At 74.1% G+C, this 12,492-nt stretch overlaps 1 protein-coding gene across 1 annotated transcript in view; it reads right to left on the bottom strand.

Moving 5' to 3' along the window:
• ADGRB1 (adhesion G protein-coupled receptor B1) overlaps positions 1 to 11,572 on the bottom strand; it is a 49,847-nt gene extending 38,275 nt beyond the window's left edge. The window contains 2 exon segments of the mRNA XM_084864631.1: positions 2,202 to 3,137; positions 11,143 to 11,572. Of these exon segments, the coding sequence (XP_084720757.1) occupies positions 2,202 to 2,943 (742 nt within the window). The 5' untranslated portion in view covers positions 2,944 to 3,137; positions 11,143 to 11,572.
• Positions 11,573 to 12,492: the final 920 nt, after the last annotated feature.

Raw genomic sequence — 12,492 nt, 5'->3', positions numbered from 1 at the left:
CCCACCCAGTGCCTCCCGCGAGCATCTGCCACCTCCTTCCTCAGACCCACATCCTGTGCATCAGCCAGTCCACAGCCCCCCGCCCCCCGCCAGGCCCGCCTCCCAGGCCAGAGGCTGCTGGGCCCCCGCAGGCCAGCGTCAGGGCCCTCTGGGTGCCTGCGGGGGGGGGGGGGTCCCCCCGGACTCCCTGCTCTGGGCCGGGACACCCCGTGCGCCTACAGCCTGAGCAGCGTCCGCACCTGTCACTCCGCCGGAGCCTCCAGTGACCCCTTTGTTCTCAGGATGACAAGCGAACACAGCCAGGCCACCCCCCTGCACCCCAGCTGCTGCCTCGGGCAGAGGGGGTGCCAGCGAGGGCAGAGCTCGGGCCCTCATGTGTGGGTCACGCCTGTGCCTCCACCTTCCCCGCCACCAGCGGCTCCGAGCGGGCCAAGCACCTCCCACACGGCCGCTGCCACCGCCCGCGGCCCACCCTGCCTGTCGGTGCCCGGCGGCCTGGCTCTGGGCAGCACCCCGCAGAGCAGTCACCGCTGTGCAGGTGGAGAAACTGAGGCCCGGGCAGGTGGCCGCAGGGAGTGGCCAAGCACGCTGACCATCCCATCCCCTGCCCGCCCGCCCCGAGCGAGCTGTCCATGCCGAGGCCACAGGGACTGGCCCACCGAGGCCAGCCCTCCCGGCCTTCATCCCCCGCACCGGGAGCTGCATGAAGCCACTGATGTGTCCCCCGTTTGGCGGGGCTTTTCCTGCTGGGTCCCCGCCCCCCGGGCTCTGCCTGCCTCTCGCCTGCGCCCCACTCCTCCCCAGCCACCTCCCCAGCCCAGGGGGCGTCTCATCGGGACCCGGGCTCTGGGAGCATAACCGGGGCCTCGGCCCTGCGCGGCGGTTCTCATTATTGACCAGCGGCCGGGCACGGCATTCCTGCGCTGGGGGCGGGCCCCTCAGCCTGGCGCCTTGTGCAGGATGTCCTTGAGGGGACACATTAGTGCTGCCGCGGAGGCAGCCGCTGTGCTCACCAGCCATGAGCCCAGCCAGTGCCTGAGCGTGGCTCCCCTGCAGGAGCGCACTGACCACCAGGGGCAGCTCCTGCATCGAGTGTCTGCCCCCTGGTGGTTAGTGTGTGTCATAGCAACTGGTCATTCTGCCCTTCAGTTAATTTGCATATTAGCCTTTTATTATATAGAAATTTCAGAGAGGAAGGGAGAGGGAGGGAGAGATAGAAACATCCATGATGAGAGAGAATCATGGATCGGCTGCCTCCTGCACGCCCCACGCTGGGGATGGAGCCTGAAACCCGGGCCTGTGCCCTGGCCGGGAGTCACACCTGACCTCCTGGGTCACAGGTTGCTCAACCCCAGCCCCGCTGGCCCGGCCCCACTGGCATGTCATGCCGTTAAGGACGTTATTCTGGGGAGCAGGCATCCCCCTCAGTGCTCAGGGGGAGGGGGGGCTAGAGTGCTGGCAATGCCCCCACCAGCCTGGCCCCCACCCGGCACCGTGGTCAGCTGCCTGCCTGGCGTCTCGGACCCGACATCTGAGACAGGCTTGCCCGCCCTCCCGCCCCAGCGCTGCCCCCGCCTCAGAGATACTCTCAGGAAACCGGGGTCCTGAGGGGGGCCGCCTCCTGCCTGCCAGCCCCCTGACCAGCTCAGACCCGCCTCCTGCCCGCCGCCTGCCAGCCCACCCGCTTCCATCACCCCGGCACCTTCCACAGGCTCTCACCGCCTGCCCCCCCCCCCCACGCCCTCTGCCCTGGCGCCCTCTGCCCCCGGCACCTTCCACAGGCTCTCACCGCCTGCCTCCCCCATGGCCTCTGCCCCCGCGCCCTCTGCCGGGCTGACCAGCCAGGCCCGCCTCTGCCTGCTCTGGGCTGCGGGGCCGCCCCCGGTGCTCCAGCGCCTCCCCCAGAACCTGAGCCTGGGCCCTGGCCCACAAGACCCCTTTCCCGCCCGACCGGAGCCTGGGACGCCTCGGGGCTCAGGAGCGAAGCGTCAGACAGCAAGCTCCTCCCAGCCTCGCCTCCCGCCACATCCACAGCAAGGTCCCAGCCGCCCCAGACCCGCCCTGCCCCCCGCCTGCAGCCCGCGGCCCCCGGACGTCCTGCCTGCGAACGGGAAGGGCCCTCCTGGGCCTCCTCGCCCGGAGACACGGACCGGCCGCCGCCCCCTCCCGAGCTGGGCCCCTCCGGAGCCGGCCCCACTCACCTGGGGCGCCCTCGGGGCCGCGGTCCTGGGTCAGGCTGGTCAGGCAGTTCTCGGGGCCGCCGGGCGCGCCGTCCCGCAGGCAGACGTCGCCGCGGGGCCCCGGGGCCTCGCCGCCCCCGCCCGGGCAGGCGCAGGGGGTCTGCATGATGCCGCAGGGGTGCGAGCTGCGGCTGCCGGCCAGGCAGGCGTCCAGCCAGCGGCACAGCATCTGGCAGGCGGCGGGGCTGGGGCTGCGGTTGCCCACCACCAGGAACTCCACCGAGAAGTCGTCGGGGGGCCCGGCGCCGTCGCGCCGCAGCTGCAGGAACTGCTTGCCGGCCTGCAGGAAGGCCAGGGGCGCGGCCGGCTCGCACAGCCGCAGCACCTCGTCGAAGCTCTCCACGCCCAGGAAGGTGCGCGTGGACTCCAGGAAGGAGTCGAACTGGAAGGTGCGCACGCGGCCGGGGCCCCGGCAGGGCGCGGGGGCCTTCGCCACCTTCACGTACAGCGTGTAGCGCCGCGGGTCGGGGTTGCGCAGCGTCCAGGCGCAGCGCGAGGCGTTGGCGGGGAAGGCCGCGGCCGCCGAGAAGTAGCCGAAGAACTTGCCCTGCACCAGCGTGGCGCATGGCTCGGCCCCCGGGCCCGCGGCCGCGCCCAGGGCGGCCCCCGCCCGGCACCCTGGCAGCAGCAGCGGCAGCAGCAGCGGCGGCAGCAGCAGCGGGCAGAGCACCCAGCGCGGGCTCGGGGCGGCCTGGCCCCTCATCCTAGCTCGCGGGGCCGCCGGGGACCGGGCTGGGCAGGCAGGCGCGGGCCAGGCCCGGACATGCCAGGGTCCGGCGGCGAGCAGACCGGGCCGGGGCCGGGGCTGGGGGCAGGAGGAGGGGCCTGCGGGTGGCCCGGGGGCCGCGGTGGCACCTCACGTCCAGGGCCTGTGCCCGCGGTGGCCGCTGGCAGCACCTGGAAGAGAAGGAGCAGGAGGGGGTTGGTGGGGGGGGGTAGAGGGAGGGATGAGGGCACGGTGGGGTCAGCGCCCACACAGCTTTGGGCAGCTGGCACAGGCCTGGCGCTGTAGCCCGGCACCTGCCCTGTCCACCTGCCGCCAGTGTGTCCACCTGCAGGGCCAGGGCCCAGCTCGGACAGGGCACATGGGCAGCGCCTGGCCCAGGCCGAGTGCCACAGGGGCCCTGCCCGGCCCGTCTGGCCAGCAGCCTGGTGTGGCTCCCGAGGGCTCGGCCGTCGCCTGCCCCCTCCTCACAGCAGGAGTCACCGGTCCTCCCATATCATGTGTCCCCAACCTGCTGTCCCTGCAGCCACTCAGGTCCCCTCTCCCTCCCTTCCCCTCCCCTCCCCCGCCTTCTGAGCTGGGCACCATGGCCCCTCGGGACCCGTGCTCGGGGGGAGGGCTGGGAGCACAGAGTATCCTCAGCCTGAGCGACCCCTTGTCTCCCCTCCTTTCCCAGAAAAGACGTTTTAATTGATGTCAGAGAGGAAGGGAGAGAGAAACAGCCATGATGAGAGAGAACCCCTTCCCCCTGCCTCCTGACGTCCCACACTGGGGATGAGCCCACAGCCCAGCCCCTGTCCTGCCCGGGAATTGAACCCTGACCTCCTGGTTCCTAGGTCGGCGCTCAGCCCTGAGCCAGTGGCCGGCCTCACCCGCTCTGTGCGGCTGGTGCTGTCGGCCCCGTTTCACGACGGCAGGCTGAGGCTCAGAGGGAGTGATCCCCAAGGTCGCAGCGAGGGCCGCGGTGCGGACTGACCCCACCTCGTGCCACGGGCACCGCCGGCTCCGCTCCTGCCGGGGACAGGACGGCTGCGCCGGGCGCGCGACAGGAGGAGCCCGCCTCCACGGGGACCCTGGCCGCGGCCCTGCCTCCGAGCCTCAGTTTCCCCACCGTCCCCCACGCAGCAGGAGAGCTGGCGAGACGGGGAGGGAGGCGGCCGCCCCGAGCCTGCCCGGCCGGCCGGCCGGCTGTGCCCGCCAGCTGAGCGCACAGGCCGCCAGCCTGCCCGCGCCGGCCCTTCCTTCTGCGCCCAGCTGGCCGGGACACAAGGTCAGCCCGCTCTGCGTCCCCACCTGGCGTCTTCCTGCGTGGGCTCGGGGACAGAGCGGGAGCTGGCACAGGCCGGGCGCCGCTGCCCCCGGCAAGTCCCACGCCTCCAGCCTCAGTTTCCCCATCTGTCAAATGGGGGTGAAGCCTCCCTCTCACCGGACCTGGGGGTTACCTGGCGACAGGGGGGCTGTGGCGGGAGGAGGCAGGGCCTGGCCCTCTGGCGGTCCTCAGGGGCAGAGGTCAGGGCCTGGGAAGGAGCCTGCATGCTGCTCACCTGCGTGTCCGGGAAGCCTGTCCCTCACTCGGCCGCTCGGGAACGGCCTCTGCGCTGCCCGCTCCCTCCGTGGGGACGGGGGGGCCTCGGCCAGGGTCCCTCGGCCCAGCCCGGAGGCGGGGGGCGCCCAGCCTCTCCGAACCTCACCGGGGCCAGCCCAGCTGCAGTGCCTCCCCACCCCCTCCCCCCCAGTCCAGGCTGGGGCCCCACACCCAGGACAGACGCTCCCACCTCCCCAGCCCAGTGGCCCCAGCACAGCCCTCAGCGCCCGGCCGGCCCTGCCGGTCACAGCTCCCCCCGCACAGGAGGCCGCCCGCGCCTCCACACCAGCACCAGGTGGCGGTGGAGGTCGGAAGCAGGACAGCCCCGTAGACAGGCCGCTGGGCAGCGGGGGGGGCGCTGTGGCGGTGGAGGTCGGAAGCAGGACAGCCCCGTAGACAGGCCGCTGGGCAGCGGGGGGGGCGCTGGGCAGCGGGGGGGCCGCTGGGCAGCGGGGGGCTGCTGGGCAGCGGGGGGCCGCTGGGCAGCGGGGGGCTGTGGAACTGGGGGATGGAGGAGGGGGCAGGGCTCAGGGACAGACACTGGGGAGGGAGGTGTCCGTGGGTGGGGGTGGGCAGCTGGGGCGGGGCAGGACAGAGTCCGAACCCTTTCCGGCCGCAGATGCCCGGCCAAGGCTCCGGAGTGAGCCTTCCACAGACCCCCGGGCAGAAGACAGCCAGGTGCCAACTCACTGTTCTCACATGGGTTCCCCGGAGCCCTGGGCCCTCGGAGGGAGCCAGGGCGGGCGAGTGCAGGCTGGGTCACTTCCCGCGCCCCGGCCTCCCCTGGGGCGTCTCTGACTTGAGTGGTTTTGCACCCTGACTGCCGGCCAGCGTCCTGCCAGCCGCGGGCCCGAGCACCGGGCACCGGGCACCGAGCACCGGGCCTGGCACGGCCTCTGTGGGCACCGGGCAGAGCTGGGCAGGAGGCCCGGCAGCCAGTGTGCGGCTCCTGCACCTGCCGGCGCTCACTGCCCTCCGTTCCCTGCCCACCTCCTGCCCCCGCGCCCGGTCCTCCGCGGGCGAGGTGCCTTCGCCCACAGCCACCCCTGCCCGACCTGCAGCGAGGCCTGGGCAGCGGCCGGCCAGCCCAGGTGGCGGGGAGACAGGCCTGCGCCCACATCCCTCCCGGCCTTCGGGGTCACCGCCAGCCACGGTGGCCGTGCCACCTCCCACCCGACCCCGGCGTGTCCCCACGTGTGCCAAGCGCTGCCACCCGCCTCACGGTCAGAGCCCGGTGCCTCGGTTTCCCTGCTCCTCCGGCTCCAGTCTCACCCCGTCCACCCCGTCCGACCCTCCTCCCGCCCGGCCTCCGCGCCCTCCCCAGCCACCCGCTGCCAATGGCACCCAGACGCCAGCCACAAAAGGCGCTCTGTTGTCCTGCCCGCCCTCCGAACAGTGCCCGCTGTGTGTCCTGGGAGAGGCTGCGGGGGAGGGGCGGGCGGCCCGGCCGAGGACAGCTCAGGTGGGCGGGGCCGGGAGAGCCCAGGGGGAGGCCGCCCAGGGTGCCCAGCCTCCCCCTCCCTCCAGGGCCTCACAGATGCCCCGGGGTCGGGGCAGGCTCCGCAGCCTGGTTGCCTGAAGGGGAGGCGGGCCCAGGACGTCCTGTCTGAGCGGCCTGGGCTTGGGCCAGGAGAGCCTGGGGGCCTCCCCTTGTGAGCGTGCCCCCTCCCCTCCCATGGCCACTGTCTGCACCCCCCCCCCAGCCCAAGCCAACCGGGTCCCAGTGAGCTGGGAGGGGCCCCCAGAGCTGGGAGGGCGCCCGGGCAGGCTCCTGACAACCACATTGCCCACACCGCCAGCCCAGCCCTGGGGGCTCCTCACCTGCTGGGGCGGCCCCCCCAGACCTGCCCGCTCCCACCCGGGAGGGCCGGGGCTCCCTCCATCCTATAAGGAGGTAACCTGGGGCACACTGTCTCCCTCGTGCCGCCCCACTGCCCAGCTCCTGGCCCCGGCGCGGCGGCCAGCGCCTGCGGCCTCGTCACACCTGCTCCCAGACCTGCCCCCAACCAGCCACTGGCCGTGAGGACACCAGGCAGAGCCTGAGCCGGGACACACCTCGCCCCTCCTGGGCGGCCCTGCCCGCATCCCCCTTCGGCCCGGGCAAGGTGGTGCTGAGGAAGCTCCCTGAGCCTGCAGACCGCCCTCTTGCCACTCACCCCAAGCATGCACACCTGCCCCCTCGCACACACATGCACACACCTGCACCTGCACCCATGCCCGTACTCGCACACACATGCACCTGCACCCATGCCCGTACTCGCACACACATGCACCTGCACCCATGCCCGTGCTCGCACACACATGCACCTGCACCCATGCCCGTGCTCGCACACACATGCACCTGCACCCATGCCCGTGCTCGCACACACATGCACCTGCACCCATGCCCGTGCTCGCACACACATGCACCTGCACCCATGCCCGTGCTCGCACACACATGCACATGCACGTGCACACAGAATGTGTGGAGGGAGTCCCAGGTGAGGAGAGTGCCAGTGTCCGTCCCGCGGCTGGGCCTCCCCGCGGGCGGAGGTGGGGCCCATGAGGAGGAGTCCTGGTGTGACAGCCCCTGTCCTCCCTTCACGGGCCCTGCTTGGCCCCCAGAGGGAGGGGCCTGTGCCCTGAGCCGGAGGTGCTGTGGCGGTGCCCACCCAGCTGCAGGCCATGAGCCACGCCCCCACCCACACCCCCTGCGGTGCTGGCGTCTGAGGCCCCAGCCGGAGGGGCTCAGCCAAGGTCACCTGCCCAAGGTCACAGCTTCAAGATGGGCAGAGCAGTCGGCTGGGCTGGCTGCACAGCGGGCCCCGGGGGCAGCGCTGGGGCGGGGGGAGGGGGGACAGGGGGACGGATGGATGAGGCATGCGGTTCCCGGGCAGCCTGGCGGTGGAGGGCAGTCCTCATGACAGCACGTGCAGGACGAGGACAGACAGGCACTGCCACGGCCCAGTCCCCTGTCCCCGGGCCCCTGGGCAGCAGCAGGAACTGGGCAGGCACACGGTGCCCGGGAGCCAGGCCCCGCGCTGGGTCTCCCTCCGCACCCAGGGTGCCGCTGGGCTCTGCCTGGGTCTGGGGGGGTGGGGGAGGGGCACTGAGGAGAGGGGTCAGCAGAGCGCAGCCCGCAGCTCAGGGTGGTGTAGCCAGGAGGATCCACCTCACCCCAGAGCAGGGCGCTGGGGGTGGGTGGGGGAGCAGGAGGGACCCGCTCCAGCTTGGTCCTGCGTCTCTGGGGAGACGGGAGGGGTCCCTGTCCCTGCCCGTTGCAAGGTGCTCAGGCCGGCTGTCCGAGTTCCTCTCAGGCCCTTTCCGGTAGCTGTCATGGCGGGGGTGGGGGGGTGGGGGGGCAGCTCTCCTGCCGCAGCCTCGATGTCCCCGAGGCGTGGACACCGCAGGCCCAGGGTCCAGGCAGCCCCGGGCGCTGTGACTCCTCTCTGTGGGCGCGGGCTGTGTCTGCCTACGTGCCCCCGCTCCGGGGGATGAATGAAGAAGTGGGTGCACCATGCATTCCGCCTGCCTTGGCCCTGCTGCCCCTCCCCTGTGCCGTCTCCTTGGCATGTCCACCACCAAATCACCCGCCTGCTGGCGACGCCCCCGTGGCCTCGGCCCCCAGTTCACAGCCCGAGGCCCGCAGGGCGCTCAGGGGCCACCTGCTTCCTCTGCCCCCTCGCCCTCCGGCCAGTCACCCTCCTCTCTGCCCCTCACGCCTGCACGCTCCCCTGCCACAGGCCCTTTGCACGGCCTTCCCTCCACCGGGCACCTTCCGAGCCTTCACCCTCCGGCCCACCCTCAGGGAAGCCCCTTGGGGAGCCCGCCTCTGGACTCCCGCAGGCAGCTGCCCGGCCCCTCGGGGCCCTCTCAGGACTTCTGTCCCCCTTACTCCTTCCAGGAGCAACCCTGTGCCCGTGTGCACACGTGGGCACCCACATGTGAAGCGTGTGTGTGCCTGCGGTCTGTGCGTGCACACAGGCCCGGTCCCCGTGTCTACCCCAGGCATGGCAGGGGCAGGGCGGCTGGGGGGTGTCCGAGGGCGTGTGACCAGGTCACAGAACCCTCCGGCTGGGGCTGGGGGTAGAGCGCCCCGCCCCTTGCTTCCAGACACAGGCCTGCCCACAGGGAACACGGGGACCCTGCACACTGGCACCCAGGGACGCACAGACTTGCCCGCACCTCGCGCACGTGTGGCCGCTTCATACTGCACACAAGCCCGCAGGACGCGCGCGTGCGTGAGCGGCACCCACGGACACACGCACCCACGGACACACAGGCTCGCTCTCGCCTGTGCCCGGCACACGGGGCAGGCGGTGTGGGGAGCGGGCAATGGCAGCCGCGAGCGCATGCAGCGGGCTGGCGGAGGGACCGGAGAGCCACCGCCTGGGGCTGCCGGGCTGGGCCCGGAGGAGGCGAAAGGGGCGGGCGGGCGGCGGGGCGCGCGCCCTCTGCCGGGCGCCGGGGGCAGCGCGCCGCCCTCTGCCGCCGCCGCCGCAGCCCAGCCGGCCGCCCGGGCCCAGCGGGAGGCGCCTCCCCCGGGAGCGGGCTCGGCCCGGGACCGCTCCGCCGGCCAGGGCGCTGGAGAGCCCCCGCGGCTGCCGGCGCCTCCCGCCGCTGCTCCCCTGTCCCCGCCGCTCCGCTGGGGCCGGCGGCCTGAGCCGCAGACCAGCTCCCTGCGGGCGGCGCGTGGGTCCCGGGACCGGGCCGGGCCGGAGGCTCCGGGAGCGCAGCCCGGGTCCCCGTTTCACGGCGGCGGCCGCGAGGCCCGCGGGACCGGAGCTGCGGACAGGGGAAGGGACTGGAGGGCCGCGGCCACTTGGCTGCGCCCTCCCCGGCCCGTCCGGCTGCCCAGGCCGCGGATGGCCCTCCCGCCCCCGCCAGGAGGCGAGGGGAGGCCGCTTCCCCCGGACCCGGGCGCGGACCCTCCGCCCCCGCCCCGGAGCCGCGCGCCCTGGCGCATCCCCGCCGCCCCCGCCGCCCGGGTCCTGGGTTCCAGGGTTCCAGGGCTCCTGGGTCCCGGGTTCCCGGCCCGGCCCCCGCCCCCCCGGTCCCGGCGCAACAAGTCACAGCAGCGCCCGGGGCTGCGGGCGGCGGGGAGGCGCCGGGCGCTCCGGGATTCCCGGCCGCGCACGCCGCCCCCGGGGACCCAGCGCGGCGGCGGGTCCGGCTCCGGGGACAGGGACGCTGGCGCCGCTCCGGAGGCCCCGCCGGCCGCGCAGGGAGCGCCGGAGCCCCCGCCCCGCTCGCCGGCGTGACCTTGTCGGTCCCCGGAGCCGGACCCGCGGGAGGCGCCGGCGTCCGGGCGCGGAGTGGCGCTGCCGCCGGGGTCCGAGGGGGCGGCCCCTCCTGCAGAGACGCGGGAAGGCGGCGGGTTCTGGGAGACATGGCCTCAGCCACCTTCTCGGACCCACAGCTCGGGGTGCCCAGAGGGACCCGGACTCGCAGCGCCCCCGCCCCCTCGGAGCGCTGATGTCCGGGGGGAGGCCCTGGGGTCTCCCCGAGTCCCTGAGTCGGGGGGGGGGGGACGGGGGCGGGGGCCTCCCAGCCTCCCCGCTACTCATGCCCTGCGGCTCCCCCGGCGGGTGCGAGCCCCTGGCCACCTACACGCCTCGCAACTCGCCCCGAGTTGCCGCTGCGGGACCCGCGCCCCGAACCCGGGGAACGTACTGGGGGCGGTGCGCCCGGAGGAGGCGCCCAGCCCGGCCTGCGCTCCAGGAAGCGCGGCGCCCACACCAGGTGGAGAAGAGGGCGCCCCGCGGTGTGGGTGCCGCTGGGCGCTCCCGGCCCCGGGAAGTGACCCTCCGAGGACAGACGCCCGATGCGCCCCTCCCAGCCGCTCTGCCCGGCTCTGCCCTCCCGGGGTCCGGGGTCGGGGGCGGGCGCCCCGCAGACTCAGCCCCGCTGCCCGGTGCGCGCCGGGCGGGCCGCAGAGCCGGAGGATGGGACCGGCGCCCCGGTCGCCCGGAGAGGGCGCAGGGCCGCCCCGAAGTTGGAAGCGGCGGGTCCGCACGGCCTGACCGACCGGGTGGAAAAGGAGGCGCCGAGGAGGTCCAGGGCGGGGGGCCTGGGTGTGGGCGCCGTTTGGGGGGGTCTCCATCGCTCCGGGCTGTGGTGAGGGTTCCCTGTGCGCCCCCAGGCTCCGCACCGGGGAAGGACATCGGGGCCCCCAATGCCTTAGGGGCTCCGGTGCGACTGGGGGCGGGGGACCCACGGGGTCTCTCCCCCCTGCCTGGGTCTGTGTGGCTGTGGGGGTCACATTGGGGGGCTCTGAGACGCCGCGCTGCCCGCCTCTGTCTGTGGGGGACCCCGGAGCCGGCCCGGGATGGAGGGCGCCTCCCAGCCCAGCCTGCCAGCCCGGATGGGGGGCCCGCAGATCCCAGGGCCGCCCCCTCCCCAGCCCGCCCGGCGCGGGCGCTCGGAGACCAGCCAGGTCCGCCGCCGCCGGGGAGCGGGGGGCTGGGAGGGGAGGCGGGGGTGCGAGCTCCCAGCTCCCCGCGCAGCCTGGGCGCCGGGAGCCCCGAACGGGAAGTTAGAAGTCCGGGCGCCCCCCCCAGCCCCCGCCCGCCGCGCCCCCCGCCCCCGGCCCCGGCGCGGCCCCGGCCCCTTACCTTCCCGCAGCAGCCGCGCCGCCGGACTTGCCCGGAGACTTGCGATTCCTCGGGGCGCAGCGCCCCTTGTCGCCGCGGCCGAGCGGAGGGGGAGCTCCTGCCGCCGCCGCCCCCGGCCCCGGGCCCCCGGCCGCCCCCGGAGCGCACCAGGCCCCCTCCCCCGGCCGGAGCCCCGGCGCCGCGGCTCTGGATGCCCGGACTGCGGGCGATGGGCGCGGGCCCGCCGGCCAGGACCGCACGGCCGCCTGGCTCCTCCGCCGGGGCCGCCGCCAACGCCGCGCCCGCCGCTCCCTCTCCGGTCGCCGCCGCCGCTCCTCTCCCGGCCCCGCGCCTTCGCCTTTTCCTTCCCGGGGGCGGGGGCGGCCGGGGGCGGGGCGGCGCGGCGCGGGAGGAGGAGGCCGGCCGCGGGGGGAGGAGGAGGAGAAGGAGGAGGAGGAGGAGGAGGAGGAGGAGGGAGGCGGGCGCTTCCCCGCCGCCGCTCCCCAATCCCTGCGCCCTGAAACTGGATCCCGGATCGGAGCGGGGACCGCAGTGGATTACATCAGGCTGCCAGCGCCGGATCGCCGCGGAGGGGAGCGGCGGGGGGCGGGGGGCGGAGCGGGGGAGGGGAGAGGATGGGGGGACCGTTAGAATGCACACGCGCCGGCTCCTGCCCGGACAGCAGGGGGGCCCGGACTTGGGGCTCTGCTCTCTGCCTCTTCCGGAGCCAGGCGAGCTGGCGGCTGGTTGGGGGTGGATGGATGGATGGATGGACAGACAGAGGGATGGGCGGGGGGATGGATGGACGGATGGACAGACAGAGGGATGGGCGGGGGATGGGCCACAGCAGGTGAACGGAGGGGAGTTACAGGGGGCTGTGCTTCAGCAGTACAGGTGCGGGGGGGGGGGGAGGGATGGGAGGTGGGAGATGGGTGAGGGCAGGGGTGAGGATGGAGGAGGCCGCAGAAGGGTTGGGGGACGGTCAGACAGATGCCTGGAAAGAGGGGTGGGGGCTGGGCAGAGGGTGGGAGGGTGGGTGGAGGATGGGCAGCCCAGGTGGGTGCGTGGACGGATGGGTGGATGAATGGGTGGATGAGTGGTTGGGTGGATGGGTGGGTGGTTGGGTGAGTGGATGGGTGGGTGGTTGGGTGGGTGGGTGGATGGGTGGTTGGGTGGATGGGTGGGTGGGGGGGTGGGGGGGTGGGTGTCGTGTGAGTGGCGGCTGTGCGGGTGGAAGGACGGAGCATGGGCAGTGGATGAGTGGGGTGAAGGTGGGTGGGTGATGGGCAGGTGAATCAGAGGCCCAGACCACAGTGCCCACCCGAGTGGTCATGGGTTGGTAGGGCTGGAAGGGCCACGTCACCTACCACT

This window comes from Pipistrellus hanaki (genome assembly GCF_964339955.1).
Source record: "Pipistrellus hanaki genome assembly, chromosome: 17".
Taxonomy (NCBI): domain Eukaryota; kingdom Metazoa; phylum Chordata; class Mammalia; order Chiroptera; family Vespertilionidae; genus Pipistrellus; species Pipistrellus hanaki.
This window is presented reverse-complemented; position numbering and strand designations above follow the sequence as displayed.